The sequence below is a fragment of the Corvus hawaiiensis genome, chromosome 23, assembly GCF_020740725.1.
Source record: "Corvus hawaiiensis isolate bCorHaw1 chromosome 23, bCorHaw1.pri.cur, whole genome shotgun sequence".
NCBI lineage: Eukaryota > Metazoa > Chordata > Aves > Passeriformes > Corvidae > Corvus > Corvus hawaiiensis.
The window spans coordinates 3,907,787-3,925,481 of record NC_063235.1 but is presented as its reverse complement, the minus strand read 5'-3'; the positions used below and the strand labels follow the sequence as shown (position 1 = coordinate 3,925,481).

At 46.4% G+C, this 17,695-nt stretch overlaps 1 protein-coding gene across 2 annotated transcripts; it reads right to left on the bottom strand.

The window, feature by feature from the left end:
- Window positions 1-404: 404 nt before the first annotated feature.
- Window positions 405-17,670, bottom strand: MTF1 (metal regulatory transcription factor 1). 2 transcript variants are annotated; one of them, XM_048327096.1, is made up of 11 exons: window positions 17,589-17,670; window positions 16,790-17,254; window positions 11,629-11,867; window positions 11,069-11,200; window positions 10,452-10,525; window positions 9,778-9,911; window positions 9,176-9,253; window positions 8,425-8,527; window positions 7,309-7,868; window positions 6,433-6,499; window positions 405-6,334 (listed from the first exon to the last, which is right to left on the bottom strand). In XM_048327096.1, exons 2-11 carry the CDS (start codon window positions 17,201-17,203, stop codon window positions 5,940-5,942), a joined length of 2,196 nt encoding a protein of 731 aa, XP_048183053.1. In that variant the 5' UTR covers window positions 17,204-17,254; window positions 17,589-17,670; the 3' UTR covers window positions 405-5,939. The 2 variants fall into 2 exon arrangements, with proteins under 2 accessions (XP_048183053.1, XP_048183054.1); XM_048327097.1 differs by having other exon boundaries at window positions 7,309-7,865.
- Between the last annotated feature and the right edge of the window lie 25 nt (window positions 17,671-17,695).

Sequence of the window (17,695 nt, the reverse complement as noted above, 5' to 3'; positions counted from 1 at the left end):
CCGCCCCCAGCGCCCGTGTGTTCCACAGGTTGATTCTTCCCTGGCTGCTCTGGGATCAGGACCAACCCGAGCCGACGCTGGAGAGGCTGCAGAGGCACAAACCCTGTGTTGTTCTAAGGCCCCTGCTCAACTCCTGCCGAGAGCCAGTCCTGGAGTCAGGCATGACCTGAGCACGAACCAGCTACGGGACGAGGTTGGAGGTCTGGGGTGGGAGATGCCCCGGTTCTGGGTTTCAACTCCCACCTACACCCCACGGCACCAGAGTGGCAAAATTGGGCCAGTGATGGGAGAGGGAGTAGGGTGAAAAGGCGAACGCCACCTTTCAAGGTTGGAATTCGTCTTCCTAAGGGGACAGGGCAGGACGCTCACACTCCTCTGCCACAGAATACTCTCAGGAAAAACTATTATAACACAATGTTTAAATAAGCATTTAATTAGGATTCCATTAGTATTAATATTGCTTTCAATTCCAAAAAGGTTAATTTCCACTTCTTTGCAGATATTTCAAAGTACAATATTAACTTCATACAAAATGAGCAATTAAGCAAACACCATTATTTCACATTCTTCAAAAAATACAAATGCATATTTACTCTTTTGGGTTTTGGAGATGCTCTTCCTTTGGAAGTACTGTACCTGTAACTAACATCTTCACATTGCTCAATGTAAGCACATTTGTTCCCATGTTTCAGAGTTAAATAAATTCCTTTATTACCATACACACATTCTTGAGAAACTGGGGTTTAGTTCAGCCGTCTCCAAAGCCCCAGGCAGTGCAGCCCCCCCAGTCCCGACAGCTCCGCTGGAGCTGCCCCCGGTGTGGAGCCAGGCTGGGGTTTGCCAGCGCTCGGCTGGGTGAGGCAGAACAGAGCAGGGTCAGCCCGAGCAGCAGGAGGACAACAGAGTCACAAACCAGGAACACCAGCGACTGCAACTACAGCACTGCAAGCACACCCTCAAGTCTGCTGGAAAAAGTCATGTGAAAAAAATCTTTAAGAAAAAGTAGAAACTGCATTTATTTGAGGAAGTGTACACTCCATAATGAACCAAATTTTGGCCAGCTTGCACACCACTGCAGCATGGTGTGGGGTTTCACCTAGTTCCAAAAACACACACACTCAGACTATGTACACTACTACATAAATATCCAGTTTAATTTGCATTTCTCAGTGCAGACACAGAATCCACCTTCTAGAACATGTGATAGATATCAAGATAAGACACAAAAAAGTTAAAAGTTCAGCCCTGTCCATGAGAATTGACTACAGATAACATTTATAAAAATTTGACATTGCTTCCAAAATATGTTACGGAAAAAATAGTATACAATTAAAAACTCTGCAGTCAGAAATTCAGGGGTTTATTAAAGACATGCTCTTCTTTTTTGCCTTACAATCCAAACTGACTCCAACAGTTCTGCCCAGCTAGCTCACATAACTCCTGCCAAGAACTTTTCACCCACAGATCTCAAATCATTTCACAGAGACAACACCCTGTCCTTGTTCCATGGGGAGGATCTGAGGCACGGCGAGGTTCTGTGCCTTGCCCGGTGTCTCCCAGCCAGCGGTGGAAGCGAGAACGTGACACCAGATCTCATCTCCTCTGCCCCACTGACTCGGCTGCCTCAGCTCAGGAACCAACCCAGGAACAGCTGCTCATCTCCAATCATCTCCAAGGACAGCTACCCTCAGCTCAGCTCTCCCTGCAGCTCTACACCAAGGGCCTGGCTGGCTCCAGCTCTGAACCCAGTTTATCTTGGAGTAGGAGTGCTGTAAACAGTTCACAGCATTGATGCAGATCAAGGACAATGTTGTGGATGGCTACGGCCACCCCCAAGAAATAAGGCAGTAACAGGACATCAGAAACCATCTTGAAGACAATTTTCAAAGGTGCAACATGCCTGTTTGAGAGCAGCTTGTCACTTGTGTTCCCACGCGGGTGACAGAACGAGGACAGGGGAAGAAGGACACACATCAAGAGACACAGCATGTCCAACAGGGTGACAAGCAGCCCCCAGAAAGTGTGAGAGAAAAGGCTGCTGAAGCACAGTGCTCTCAGAGGGTTATTTGCATAGATTGGACGTTTGCTAACAATGCATAATTTGTCTGGGGCATGGGGGAAGGGCAGCACAACACCCACCACACCTGTTCTGTCAGACAGACACACGGACCACACGGGACAAGGATCTTTAGCTACAGGTATTGCACCAAGTTAAGTGCTCATCTTTGCACACCCCTGTTAACTTTTACTCAGAGCAAAAATAAACTTTGTGAAAGTATATACAAAAGAAATTGCAGCAATTGGGTTAAAGATAAAATAACCTAAAGTGCATTTTAGATACCAGTATGAGGTTCTGCAAACTTGTCTTCCTGGGTACACTCAGCATTACACAAGTGTCCAACTCGTACTTTGTTCCATGTACTTCAGTACCAGCATTCAATCAGTGCTGATTCTCTCCCCCTGACCCCCCCTACAAACCTACAAGCACAAAAAGCAATTTCTCCAGCCTTCAGCTGCATGCCAGGTCTGCTCGTTTGGGTCCTTTACTTGGTGACCAGAGCTACCAAAGTCAGTAACTTGACCCCCTCTACATGTTTAGGCTTCTACACTCATCTAGAAACTACAAGTAAACCCCCACTAGCACAAAACAAGTGACCTAGAGCAGCGCAGTTTTGCTCTCTGATAATTGAAAGGGTTCATGCAGACTTTGTGGAGGCAGGCATGCTGTTCCCAGAGGCTCCAGCACATGAACTCTTTTCTGGGAATCCAACATCTCACCAGATCTGTAAGGGCAGAAACTCTCCCTTTAATAAACCATGTAATAGTGAATATGCTAAATGCTGGGGCAGCAAGGAAAGGACACGAAAATCCCTGGCCTTGCAGAATCTCAGAGCTTTGCTGCAGCTACCCTTTGATCTCCTCCCATCCCAGCATGGCACAGACTGCCCTGGAGCAGAGTCTGATCACACAGCACTGGAGTTGACGCAAATGTGAAAACATCTCAGACACACGCAACACAAACACTCGGGAAAGCAGATGAATGATAAACAACAAAAGCACACACCTGTAAAACACAGTGGATGCACAGCCCATGTGCTCACAGAATCACACACTCCTGCCTCAGTACAAGCTCTTACCAGTCCCACCTGAATTGCAGCCTGCCTGATGCACATATAAGGGGGCAATGGCAAACCCAGTGCACCAAAGAATCAACAGGACATAGTGTTTTTCCTGGAACACATTAAACAAACCCAGTAGCTGTGAAGAGAAACAGCAGATCGACCCTGGACACTGCTGCCCATCACCACGGCTCCACATTGAGCCTCCCAGTTCAGAGACTTTGGTAGTTTCTTCTACTCATTTCAGTCACAAAAAAATTTCTGAAGATGCTCTCTGGTCCAACCAGAAGCATGTTTTAGGTTGACTGAGTCATAAGTAGCAAAAGGTAAAAAAGCCTCCCTGAAGGCTGTGAAGGCTCAAAAGCAGTTGCTAAATTGCCCAGCTGTCACAGTGCAGGCCACATCTGGGACCCTTGTCCCCATAAGAGGTTCCACAACTCCAGGGGAATCTTCACACTCCTGCATCAGCAGCCTCCCACAGGCACACATCCACACCCACTCACACTCAAACACCACAGCTGCACTTTGCCAAAGAAAATGCCCGAGGCCACAGTGAGAGGCACCAGAGGGACCTCCAAGCAGCTCCAGGCAGTGCTCAATCCCCTCCCAAATAGAGCTCTATGCAGAATAGCTGGCAGGAGACTCCTCTGTGAGGACAGTCCTAGCCATGGAGGCTTGGGACTATTTTGTTTGTGTTTGAAGCAGTTCTTGCTGCCATGCAACCCAACTGCAGCACAAAATGAAGCTGTAGGAGAAAAGCAAAGGGGCTACCACCTTGCTGCCCTCCAAGGATTGCCATTACAAAAACAAAACAAGAAATGCTTTGTTAACCTGTTTTGTGGATTCCAAACCCTGTTGCTGCAGGACTTGCAGCCCTGCTATACAACAGCCCTGCACAGCCCTGCCACACACCCAGAGGAAACAACACCAGCATGTGTGCTGCCCTCAAGTTCATCCCTGCAACTGTCAACACCGAGCTCTCTGCCCTGGCACAGACGTATGGCGTGTCCCAGGCACGGAGCATTCCTGGCACAACCATCTGCCCTCACAGGACACTGTTTTTCCCTTCTGCACTTGACTGAAAGCAAGCTGTCCAAGAAGGGAAGACCAGTTCCCTTCAGTCCCTTTCCATCCATGGCTGGGCAGCGCATTCTCAAGGGAACAGCATGAGAGGTCGCTGAAGCCAGTCTCAGTGTTGGTCAGGCTACACTGAGCATGTCACAGGAGGGTTAAACACCTGCTGATCACCAGGCAGCACTCACAGGGTTCTCCCCTCCTTGGAGGTACAGACAACAGCTCTGATCAAACATAAAAAGTGAAAAGATCTCTATCCACTACAGTTTGCATTTCTAAACTGAGTGCAGGGACACTCCCTACTAATTGGCTTTAGTCAATATCTTTGTATCTCACTAATGACAACACTGTAAACTGAATAAAGACTATTTAATATTCTTTCCTTTAACACAAGAAGACTGACAGCCAAAGCCAGAAAGATGGATAAAAACTATAAAATTACATCTTTCAAAATAATGCAGCATAAATAAACCATTTAGAATGAGACTGCATTTATTGCAACATTACAGGCTTTTTGGTGGAAGGGGGGGGGTTTGGATTTGATTTACCCTGAGTAGGTTAGAATATAGACTCTCAGTTTGATATGAAAAACTACTCTGCTGCGTAACATCTTTTAGTCAAGAAATAGCCCCGTGCACAAAAAGCTGGCATTGCAGTAGGCTGGAGGCAGAGTCAGGCAGAAATTATATAGCTCACAGGAAAAAAAAGAAGCATGTATGGACAACTGAAGGACAGACTCACTGAATTCAAATTCAAATTCTGAATTTATGTTGAATCTTTCTGAAAATTTTCGTAAGAGTTGTTCTTCACAAAAGATGAGAGTAACCAGCAAAGGCACCATGCTCCCAATTCAACAGTCCCAGGGTTAGGATGATGACTTGTTGCTGAACAGAGCCTAAGAAATCGAAAGAGCAGCAGGCACCAACCTGACCACACCTGGGACTCACTGTACCCTTCGGAGAGGCCAAGAAAACAGATTCTGGAGCCAGAGCCAGCAGCGGCTCTGACTGTGCTTCCATGTTGTGACACAATGTCTGCAACACACTTGAGTCCTAGTGGAATTAAATGAACAGATCTATCAGGGGCACAAGGTACTTGTGCCCTGCTGAAATAAACCCCCCCCAAAGCTCCTGGAGGCTTTATTAAGAGCATTAGTATACAGCAAAACCAGGCACAGTGCTCACCACATGCTCCTCATCAGGTATGTGACAATCGCATCCAAATCACACTGCAGATAAATCCTCTCCTACAGCTATGCCATTTCCTTCCCCCGCAGCCTCCTTTCCTGGGCTCCCCTTTAGTGCATGGTTAGTACAGACATGACAGACAGGAGAAAATTAGAGACCCAAGAAGTTGTAACAAAGACCCACTTGCTGCCAGTACCTTAATCCCAAACATAAGTGATGTGCAATTGGAGACAAAGTAACCCCCCTTTTGCTTTTAAAAATCTTTTTGCACACAAGTAACCTTAATTTCTGTGTTCACATATGACAAGCAAAAGTGACAGACAGTGCAGCCAAAACAGTTCATATATAACTTAGCTATTTCTTTTTTTTTTTTACCTTTTCTTTTTTAGATAGAATATCAAAGGTGGATGTACCTGGGACGTGACTAAGATGACATCTGTGAAGCAGAAATAAGCCACAAAATTTCCAAAGAGGAAGGAATAAGAATCGATCCTTCAGTTTCTGCTTCTAAGGAGAAGGTTTTATACCCTCCAGGTGCAAAGGAAAATCTGGAACATCTTCACTTAGAGAAGCTGCTACTCAAACCAATTTCTTCCTCACCCTGCAGTAGTGCTTCGATTGGAATTATATTAGATGGGGTTTCAGGACTTTGGAGGGACAGGAAGTCCGATACATCCATGGCACTTAATGTTTCAGTCTGGGAGTCTGAAGGGTTAACTATCTGACTGCTCTGCCCACAAGAAGGAGGAGCAGAGGAGGAAGGAAAGGTCTGAGGCTGCAGCTGGGGAGCTGGCTGCTCCAAAGCTTTTGAATCAGGTGAAGAACATTCCTTCTTAACGGTGGTGGTGGCTTTGTCCTTGGCAGAGTCTCGGCAGGCACACTGGCACTGGCAGGCCTCCTCCTGCTTTATAATAATAACAGGAACGCTGAGACCAATCTGCTGAACAGGGTTTCCTGAAGGTGAAAGAAAAACAAAACACAATGGAGCTACATAATTTCACAGCAGGGAGAGAGAAATTAGCCTTGTTAAATTAGTTCAGCATCATGCTTACCTGTGCTACCAGCTACTGGTAATGCAGTGGTAAAAAACACCTTTTCTACTACTTTTGGAACTTGTGGCTTTAAAGAAAAAAACAAACAAACAAGAAAAAAGTGTGAATTGACTCCAATCAAATTTCTATTGCTCAAATTCTAAACAGCTATACACATATTCCAAAAAGACACACAGGAAAACTGGGCTCAAAGTATTGTTTCAGTGGTCCTAGAGATTGGGCATAATATCCCCTGCATTATTTGTTGGCTAACTCAGCTTGTGGGTTTTGACAATTCAATGACTGAATTCTTAAACACTGCTGTGTGTGGTCCCACTGCCTGTACCTGCAGCCACTCACTCGTGTCCACCTGCAGCTGAGAGCCTAAAGTGGCACCAATATTGTCAAAGAGAAAACTCTTGAAGCTTCAGCTATCCAGATTCAATGGAAAACCACAAACATTCTCTTTTCAAAAAAACTCTTTTCATTATCAGTCTAAATTAGGCAGAGACAAAGATTACAAAATGCCTAAACACAGCCTTTACAAGTCTTTTGTGCTTCTATGCATTAAAAGTAATAGATTAAGGCCCACGTATATCCTCAGGCCTGGTGGTGCCATCCTGGATAAACACACTGATACCTGCTGGCAGAAGTCCACCACTGGTGGAAAGAAGAAAGCAACATCTTTCTGCACCCTGGATTTCTCTGTGCTGTATTTACTTCCCTGTCTATTCCAGGGGCTGCACTGGTGACATGTATACACACTAAAATGACAAGCATTATACCACACTACATCCTGGGGTTTATCTTACAGGTTCAACTCCCTCCCTTTTCAAAAGCAAGGGCTTTAGGAGGAATGGTTCAAGCTGTTCCAAAGCCTGTACTGGATGTACTGACCATTTGTTCTTGGCTTTGTGGGGAACCAGTGGCACCATTTAAGATCCATTGTAAGTTCTGCTCTCCCATGACAATGCTGGACTGCAGAATGGCGGTGCTCGGAGAAGGAGTAATGGTTATAGTGGGGTTACTGGTCAAAACAGGGTTTGCACCAACAGGCACAGTCTGAACTACAGCTGGCAGGGGATCAGCGGCACTCGGGGCTGTCGGGGCAGGAGCCCCAGCAACCACTGACAGTCCCTGTACAATGGGCTGCGGTGGAGGCTGGGTGTGCTGCAGGAAGTCTTGGTGACTGGCTGCAAATGGTGTGCTGCGAGGAACAGGCACTTCTGGGGATTGTAAAACAGTTGCAGGATTCCCAAACGCAGCTGGCTGTGAGCTGGGTGCTATGGAAGAGGGAGCAGCAGGTGCTGCTGAGGCTTGCAGTGCTGCCTGCGCAGGCTCAGGGAGGCCAAGCTGCAGGACCAGGGGGAGGGACAATGAGGTTGCGTCTCCTGCTGGGGGCGGGAGTGCAGCAACCGAGTCCGTGTCGCCATTAAACCCTTCAATCAAGGCAGCTGCTGAAAAAGAAACAGAAAAAATGTATCAGTTCTCATTAGGTCTGAATAAACTGCTTTTTCAATGAACTTACCAGCTAGCTGATGGATTTTTGCCAAGTAAAGCATTACCACATTCCTAACTTCAGACTAGTGCTCAAAAACAACCCTAGGCAGTGAAATCTAAAAGTAGCTGCAAATTCAGGAAGTTGGTAACACTGGGCTCTACACTGAGCCTGATCAGGCTCATCAGCTCTCTCTAATAAGCCTTTTATCAGCCAGGTTGTGCAGCAACTTCAAGAGAGAACCTTGAAAACAGGATGATGTGGACTGCTTGAGAGCTCCAATGGCAGTACTGCAGGACAGTGTGCTGGGTCACCTCCCCTCTCACTGAGTGTCACATGGTCTGTGCACACCATGCATCCCAACATCAATGAATTTCAACACTGAAGGTAAAGTTCTTTTTGCTTCTTAGGAGTTACGTTGGGCATTAAGCTTCAGTCTGAAATGCTGAACTCAGTACATGCATGCAGAGCTGTCACAAAGTTGTCTTTAATAGCAGTGCAGATACAACTGGTACCTGTCTGCTGAGAGTCATCCTGATTTGCAGTGTGGTCTGGGCTCTGAAACATAGACTCAAAGATGCTTGCTGGTGAGATTGTGCTGAGGTCCTGTCCATGAGTCTGACAAACAGAAAACAAAGAGGAAGACATCAGACAGTGCTCTCAGGTATCAAACTGCACAAACCCCAGTCAAGCAGCGTGTGCATGTCAGAAACCTCCTCCAATGAACCAGCCACCTTCAGGAATGGCAACATATATTACTTATATGCTTAGTTTTATTACCAGTAATCAAATTTACCAACATAATGAGCAAATCCCTACAAAAATAAGTAACTTCTTCAAAAGTAAAATATATTCCTCTGCATCCATACTTTGTTTAACCCTTATTTCTTGCAGTACTCAGTCAGAAACAGAAACAGACATTAATGCTTGCAGAACCTTTTCTGGAGCAGAAAAAAGGAGCTCCATATAGACTATATCCTGGACTATGCAATTCTAGTCACCCACACTGCTCGAAGAGCAGAATATATACAAAAGCTGCGCCCTGCTCCCGGCACCACAGCACAAAGAACAACACAGTCTCCTCAGCATCTAATTTTCCTCTATGTAAAATTTAAGCTCAGTCAACACTTATCAAGAAGCAACAACATTGTTATTGTAAAATCAGATGCAGAGCCTTCAACAGCAGGTTGAACTAAGCACTACACATTTTGGAGGACAAAATCAAAACTCCAATGAGGATGAGGCAATTCCAGGACAGTAACTCACTGGATTAGAGCTCTCCCGCAATTCTGAATCTGTTGATATGAGGCTTAAATCACTAAGACAAAGTGAGTGACTTGTATCCTGTAAAAAAGAAAAACAATTTGAATTATATATTAAAAGAATAACGTCATAAATGTTTTAAATGACCTTTTAGAGTCCACACTCTGCTTATATGGGACCCAGGTCTCAGTTCTAAAATCAAAGGAGCAAGATTTTTAAGCAAAGGATATTTAGTAGCTATCAAGGATTCTTAACATCTCTGTCAAAGTACTTCCACAAAGTCATATAAACCCAGAATTTTAAATTAGCATAGGAACAAATCAACTTTTAGAAAATTAAAAAATTAAACCTTCACAGTTAGTGTTTTTAGTTGGTATCTATTTTACTTCACATGTTTATCCCACAGTAGTGATTCCGACTGAAGCACACACAAAGAAAGCAGCCTGATGGATACAACTGCCCACATGCACACGTGGCAAAGTGAGCACTTACAACTCCCTTTGAAAATCCCAGTCTTAAATGTTACACCTTAAGAACAAGCTGCAAACCAAATGATTTCTTCCCCAAGGTATGGTTGGGGAGCATTAGGCAGAAGCGCTACTAACCTCAGACACATTGTTATTGGGAAGTGCATTATAGGTATGTCCCTTCTCATGACCTTTCATGTGACTCTTGAGACTGTACTGGGTACTGAAAGTCTTCTCACAACCATTGCTGGGACAGAAGAAGGGTTTCTCCCCTAGAGGCAGCACAAAACACATTTAACAGACTTAAAAACATACTATCAGACACACACTTTTAAAGCACATGGGAGAGCAGTATTTCATACAAACAAGATGTTTAATGCCCCTTCATGCATTCACTATTCCTGGGAGTCCCGCAGGTGAATGCTTCCATTTCACCATGGGAACTGACACACAACACAATATTTCATGGTTATGCATCATTACCGATACATTTGTGAAAACACATTCATTGAATTCAAGACCGGTCAAGCATAAATATAACTGCGTAAATGGAAAATGTGGACTGGCTTGACGTAGGTGCAGGAGTTTGCACTTGGCCTTTTTAAACTCATGAGGCTCACAGGGGCACACTCCTCCAGCCTGCAAAGGTCTCTCTGGATGCCATCCCCTCCCTCACATGTGTTGCCTGAGCCACTCAGCTTGGTGTCACTCCCATATCACATGTAACTAAGTTCACACTAGGATTCTGAGAGTTAGTATAAACTACATAAGCTCAATTAAAGAAAATTTTGAAAAAACCCCATAGAACTTACCAGTATGTGTTCTAACATGTGTTTTGAGGTGGTGGCTTGCAGCAAAAGCCTTCCCACAGCCATCATGCTCACACCTGAATGAGGCATCACAGGAAGAGTCAGCATCAGCCCCCTTTGATGCATTAGCTACAACCTTAGATCATGCTTTGCAATAGTCCCAGGACTCTAAAAAGCACGCCCAAAGCTAAGCTCTGTTAGCAACCAGATATCTCCCAGAAGCTGCTGTGCATGCTACACAGATCGCAGCAGGGCTCTGAGTAGGACTTTAAAATCCAAGCACGAAGGCAGTATTAGGCAGTATTTGGGGGAGCCTCCTTCATGGAATACACATTGCATCCCAGCAGAGAGCAGCAATGTGTTTTAAAAGATGCTCATCGTGGCACAGGTTTACGTTTTAAAAAATACCTTGACTGTTCTTGTCTTTTAGGACAATCACTGCACCCTCTGTTAAAGGCTGCTGTGGGAGCTCAAGAACAAACATGCTCCAACGCCAGCCAGCCACGTTCACTTATTTCTCAGGAGAACACCATTCCATTCAGAGCAATAACAGCCGCTTTTTGGCACAGGTGCCTCATTACCTGAGCCACAGAAGCCAGAACTGCCACCCAGCAACTCACCGAAATGGCTTTTCTCCTGTGTGTGTTCGAATGTGCTTCCTCAGGTCACTGTGCGTTGTGAAGTATTTGCTGCAGCCTTCTGATTCACAGTTAAATGTTTTCCCTGTGTGAAGCCTTTGATGTGCTTTCAACCTAAAAAACATGCCAAAAAAATCCCTCTTAGAACTGGCAGGGTAAGAAAGCCCTGGCCTGAGGCAAGCAAGCCATTCTTTCAAATGTGCAGGACAGGATCAAAGGCTTAACATATCCTGAGCAGAAGGTAATGAGCTCATGAAACTGCTGTCAGTTCCAAAGTCCTCCAACAAGTCCGAGAGACGCTTGTGCTTATTCACCACCTTCAATGCTATTGGAATATTAAGAAGTTAAGCATGTCACCACAGTTCTGTCATCCTACCCTGTGGACAGCATTGCCACACTTGAGGGGTGTACACAGAAGAAGCAAAACAATTGTATTCAAACACAAACACAAAGTAGATGCAACTTGCAGAACAGCAACAGCCATACCTACAAGAAAACTCGCCAGAGCCATCCCACGTATACAGTGGTGAGCACCTTCTCACCTGTACAGTGTATTGAACGCCTTCTCACAGCCCTGCACGTCGCACTCAAATGGTTTCTCCTTGGTATGCACCCGCACATGGATTTTGAGGCTGTAGGAGGTGAGGAAGGCCTTGCCACAGCCCTCCTGGTTGCAGACGAACGTGTACTCCCCACGGTGGGTTTTCTGGTGCGTGCGCAGGTTGCCAGCGGTGCTGTAGGTGCGGGGACAGCCCTCGAAGGTGCACTGGTAGCGCTTAACCTAAGGGACAAAATGCTGCCTGCTTAATAACTTTTAATCATTTCTAGAATCCAGACTGGGTAGAACTGCAGTCAGACATCAAAGACAATGCAACAGATTTTGACCCCAAAGCCTCCAAAAAAATTTACTGCCGCTTAATTCTCTGACAACATTTCTGCTGCACTCTGCAAGGAAGGAGTGGCACATGAGAAAGCAGTTGGCCTTGCAGAACAGGAGTCTAACAGAAGGGGAAAAAGGAAAAACATAATCCGAAATTTTTCTAGCTAAAAATCTGATAAAACAGTTGGAAAGAACATTGAGGAGCCATCAAACTGATGCTTTGAGAGGCCTCCTAGAAACAGAGACTAGACAGGAGTAAGGGAATAAAGGCAGGTATTTATTTGAAAAGCCTTCAAAGGTACCCCTGGGGAGCCAGAGGCCACTGCCAAGATGGACCCCAAGGTGGACGGCAGGGCACGAGTTCTTCACACTTTTATAGGTTTGGTTCATTTGCACAGCAGGGTTAATTCTCCAATTAAAGCTTCAGTTTAATGATGTAATTCCCCTCAGCTTGCCCTCCTTTAGAGGCTTTTGGCTTATACTTTTTGGGTCTAGGACGGTCTGAGTGTCCTTGAAGAGCAGGCCCGGAGAGGCTTTGTTATGTCTACCTAGCACGAGAGAACAGAAATTAACAGGCTACAAGAAACTTCAGAGTTACACACTGGGCAGTGCAGGATTTGAAAAATATAAAAGTTAAAACCTAAGGCATCAAAACCTGTCCACTACCCACATGTGTAGCACCTGCACTTCAGTCCAATGCTTCTAGCAGAGCTACTTACTTGTGGAGCAGGGAGACAAAGGAAAATGCAGTCACAACGCTCAAATTCACTGCCCTGTGTGCTGAATTCCCATCAACACCTTGAGCGAAATAGTTTTTACCATCTCCCATGGTCTAACCACCAGTCCATTCATTACTTCACTTTATCCCAAAGCAGCCTTCATTGAGCCTTGCTCTTTCCTTCTGTGGTTACTGAAACAGCCAGTGCCTGAAGTGTAATGGATCACATCAGGTTACAAGGACATCCAAATACAGGTGTCACAGATTTCTCAGTAAGCCATCGAGATCCCTAGGACAATTTCACATGGAATTAGATTTGGTACCTTCCCCACTTCTGCAACAGGCACAAGGGATCGTTTAGAAGCTTCCAGTGTGCAAGTGGTAACACCTAATGAAATCTCATCCTCTCTTGTGAAGCACAAGGAATACACCACCTAATCTGCCTGAATAAAGTTATCCTCTACCATTAACTACCAAACTGATGACTTTCATTTGACTGTCACAGTTCAGAAACCTCAACACCTAAAGATGATTGAAGAGCCCAAGAGAGGACTTGGCAAGTCACACCAGCTATAAATCAGGTTCTAGACAGTTCTCCATAACAAAAGAGAAATAGTTTCTTGGTTACTTCCAACCTGCTTTGCAGGGGAAAAAGCTGCCAGCAGGGCCTCTTTAAGAAAATTCTATAAAGTTGAGTGATCTTTTGTGTATCTCAATCCATGGTCTCTTGTTGCTCCCACAACAGGCTAGCATTCACCTTCGCCTGGCCTCAATAAAACCTTCCTATTTGGAGAACATTAAAGCATGTGAGATATACAAGAAACCTTTACACAGAGCACAGAAATACCATAATATGCTGGGTTTGGCTGTGGTAGAGTTCATCTTCAGACATATGGGGCATGTTCTGGATTTGTGCTCAACACAGGGCTGATGATATAGAGACGGATTTTTTTACTGCTTCTCATTCTGCCCCACCAGTAAGGGGCTAAGGGTACACAGGGAGTGGGGAGGGGACACGGCTGGGACAGCTGACCCTGACTGATCCAGGGATATCCCAGACCATGTGATGTCATGTTCAGTATAGAGAGCTGGGGAAGGATGAGGAAGGGGAAACATTTTGTGTTCCCCAGTCTCTGTTAGGCCTGCTGGAGCCCAGCTGTCCTGGGCATGGCTGAGCTTCTGCCTGCCAGGGGAAGCAGGGAATTCATCCCTTCACATTTTCAACTAGTCACTCAGCATTCTCAGAGAAGGAAACAGTAATTTCACTCTAAAGCAATTTGCCCTTAATTTACAGTTCAAATCAGGCAGAAGTTACCACTAAATGCCCAAGAATTACAGCATGGTTACAATGCAGTTAGGAAGTTTGGTTGTGCTGAGCCAGCCACAACGTGGGAGCACAGACCAGTAACACACCAACATCAGAAAGCACATTTTATTACATGAGGAGGGTACCTCATCCTCCCCTGGGGTCAGCAGATCCAGTACAATTCGCGTATCAGTGCTGAAGTAAATGTTCCCTGTTACAGCTTTAAGGCAGTTGGAAATTAACACTTTACAGAACATTCTCCCCAATAATTCCCACGGTACACAAGGGATCTGACACAGGCAGGAACTACCTGAAAATGAAGGGAGGGTTCTGTAAAGCTTTCTAGGTGTTTACATGTAGGTCTAGAAGAAAAAGGACACTATTAATTACAGATTAAGCTGTTTGGTTCCCAGCTGTCACTGCCTATGTGTAAGGGAGGGTGGCAGTAGCAACATCAGTTTAATGGCCTGAACTCTTAACAATCGTCTTGCAGTGCTCCGTTCCCTCTAAAGGCCAAATAAAGGTCAAAGCTTTATTTCACAAATCCTTCTGAGCACACCACAGACAGCAGCAATAACACCACCACATTTTGAGCAAAACAAATCTTTCTGTGAAGCATCACAGCATTTAATTCCCTTTTCACATCAGCACATCAACACACTGCACATTGCTTATACACACAAACAGCACTGCTTATATACACAAAACCATCAGAGACTGATTTGAAAGCCTCACAGGTACAGCAGCAAGAGCTCCAGGCTGCCACAGCACCCAAGCACAACAGAAAACAAACAAGGCAGCAGGGGCGAAGCCCCAGACAGGCAGGACAGGGCCCAGGTGCTTCGAGACTGTGGCTTTTGGCCAGGGACAGTGAGCTGCTGCCTCTGCCAGGGGGACGCTGGAAGAGCCGTAATCCAGCACTTACCTCAGAAACGGGAACTCATTGTGCAATAGCCAACAGGGCTGGAGGAAGCGGAGCCTCACACCCTGGTTCAAAGTCTAAAGTAACTGCTCCATTTGCCTTTAACTCCTCCTGAGCTTACAATATTCCCCCTAAATGGCTAATTTTTCTGTGTCATCACTGAACAAAGAATAACTGAATTTGAAATACTGTAATCATGTTTGTTCTTACCAACACAATTACAGTGAGAGACATACAATAGAACAAAAAAAAGCCAAACGTCACTAAAGTGCAAAAACCCCTTTTTAGCTTCATAAATGTCTTAAGACTGACTTGAAAATTTAAGACTTTAAAACCGTTATCTCAAGTGTTAAAACTGCTGCAGATATTTTGGAAGTACCAAAGAATGGAGTTGCTGATTTTCAGAGATAAGCCAGATGTTTGGGAGCTTTAGAACTTTCCTTTCCCCACCTCCAGACAACTTATCAGACCTTTGAAACAGCAGACAAAAAGGCATTTCACAAGATAGAAGTTTCACACGTGCTCAGGTCTCAGCGCCGCTGCTTTCACATTATGGTATCATTGCCCTCTACTCTGGGATATTAATTCCAGAAATGGAAAATAAATTCATATAAAGGATTTCATTAGGAAATTCCACATCTCACAAGCCTTCTCTAAAAAGCAAGGATGAAAAATAAAGGCGCCCTTTCCAGTTTAATTGCACGTGCAGCCATTGACCCTGTTTAGCTCCCACCCGCTGCTCTGGGAGCGGCTCAGGGTCCCACAAAGAAGAGAGAAAGTACATACATGACTGACAGAAAAAGTGAATTACTTCAGCAGGTACAGGCTGCAGCAGCTGCTAACATGAGTAACTGACAAAAGGAGACTCAAACAGGCTCACTGAACACACTTTAGTCCAGAAGTTGCCCAGCTGCAGAGATGACACCCCGCTCCCCCCACCCAGCCATGATGGTGACAGTTCTCTGCCAAGGGACAGGATTTAGTGTCACAGCCAGGGCTCAGGGCTGCAGCGCTCTCCCTCTCAGTTACACAAGTAGTTGATGCTGCTACTGCTGACACTGGTGCAGACACTTGGACTCATCACCCCTCACATAACTCAGGAGGGCCAAAAAAAGAGCACTAAGCTGTCCCTGAGCTGGTGTCACAGTCAACTTCCCTTTGCTCTTGCACCCAAGAAGAAGAGGCCCAGGACAAGCCCTCTCCACTGTGTGTCCAGATAGAATTCACCAGGGAAACAGAATTAAGAGTAAACTCCTTAATTTTAACCATGCAGGCTGACCTGAGCTTTCAAAATACATCAAATAGCAGCTTAAAGCTTCCCTCTTCTCTCACATTTTCTCTGTGACACAATAAAACTACAAGTAATTTAAAGTTTGGCATCTTCAGCTCCCAGCAGTGGCCTGGACCTTAACTGTGACCTGAATGTGCTTTTCTTGAGAATGTGGCCAATCCCAGAGTTAACAGCTCAGGTTTTCAGCTACCTCTGAACTCACAGAATAATGACCCAACCAGAAGAAAACCAGAAGATTGCTAAAATTACACACGTCACTGGCACAAACACGTGACAGTGCCACACCCTCCTGCCATCCAGTGCCACAAAGTGCCTTCTGGCAGGCTCCTAGGGCAGCAGGTGGTGTCAGAGGGAAAAGGGATGCTCCTGGCAGCTCTGCTGGGACTTGGTTCTCCCCAGCACACAGCGAAGCTGGAGGTGAGGAGAGCAGATTTAGTGGAGGGCAATTCACTACGTTACACAAAACCCCTGGAAAACAAGCAAAACTACTGCACATCTCCTGAAAAACAGCCTTGGCAAAGCACATTTTCAATGCCTTTAAGGTCAGAAGAGTGCATAAAACCCGCAATCACGTTTAGCTACTCACTTCCTTACGCTTGGTTTCTGGGCACTCAGACTGCAAAGTGAGCGTTGCTCCTTCGATGTTTCTTGGCATGGGAGTTGAACCAGGATTTATTGTTAGATGAATCTGATCTGGAGAAATAATATGTTGCACATAACCCTGTGACATTCCTTCATGATCTGCTATTAAATGAAATCCTTCTTCATGACCCTCTGGTAAAAAAGGCAAGTGATCACCACACTGTCCTTCATCCTCCTCATCTTCCAGCACACTGTGGTCCTGCTCTATGAGCACAGTTGTCCTGTCATAGACCGTCCCGGACGAGGAGGACACCAGCCCGTTTTTGTCAGCAAACCTCATCATATTGTCATCTTGGGCTAAGTCGTCTTCCTCCACTTCATAGTAGATGACGTTGCCCTCGGGGCTGTTCTCGCCCATGGCTCCGCGCCTCTCACCGCGCTACCGGGAGCTCCGGCCGGAACGGCTCATCTGCAACACAAGGACGGGCGGGGGGGGTCAGGCGGCTCGGCCGGGCCCGGGCCCCGCTCCACTCACAGGCCCAGCCCCAGGGTAGCCGGTGGCGGCGGGGCCGGGCCGGGCCGAGCGCCGTGGTCCCGCCCCGAGCGCGGCACTACCCCCGCCCGGCCCGGTCCCGCGGAGAGCCACTACTGGTGGCTGCACGAGCCTCACTGGTCTGCTATGGCCTGGCCTGGCCTGGCCTGGCCTGGCCTGGCCTGGCCTGGTCCGGCTCGGCTCGGCTCGGCTCGGCCCGTCCTTCCTCCTTCCCCTGTCCCCCTCGCCCCCCCTCCCCCCCCCCGCTCACCGGGTGCCGGCGGCAGCTCCTTCCCCGCCCCAGCGGCACCATGATCGCCGCGACCCACTTCCGCTTCCGGCCGCGCGCGGCCCGCCGGGAGCACCGCGCCCGCCGCG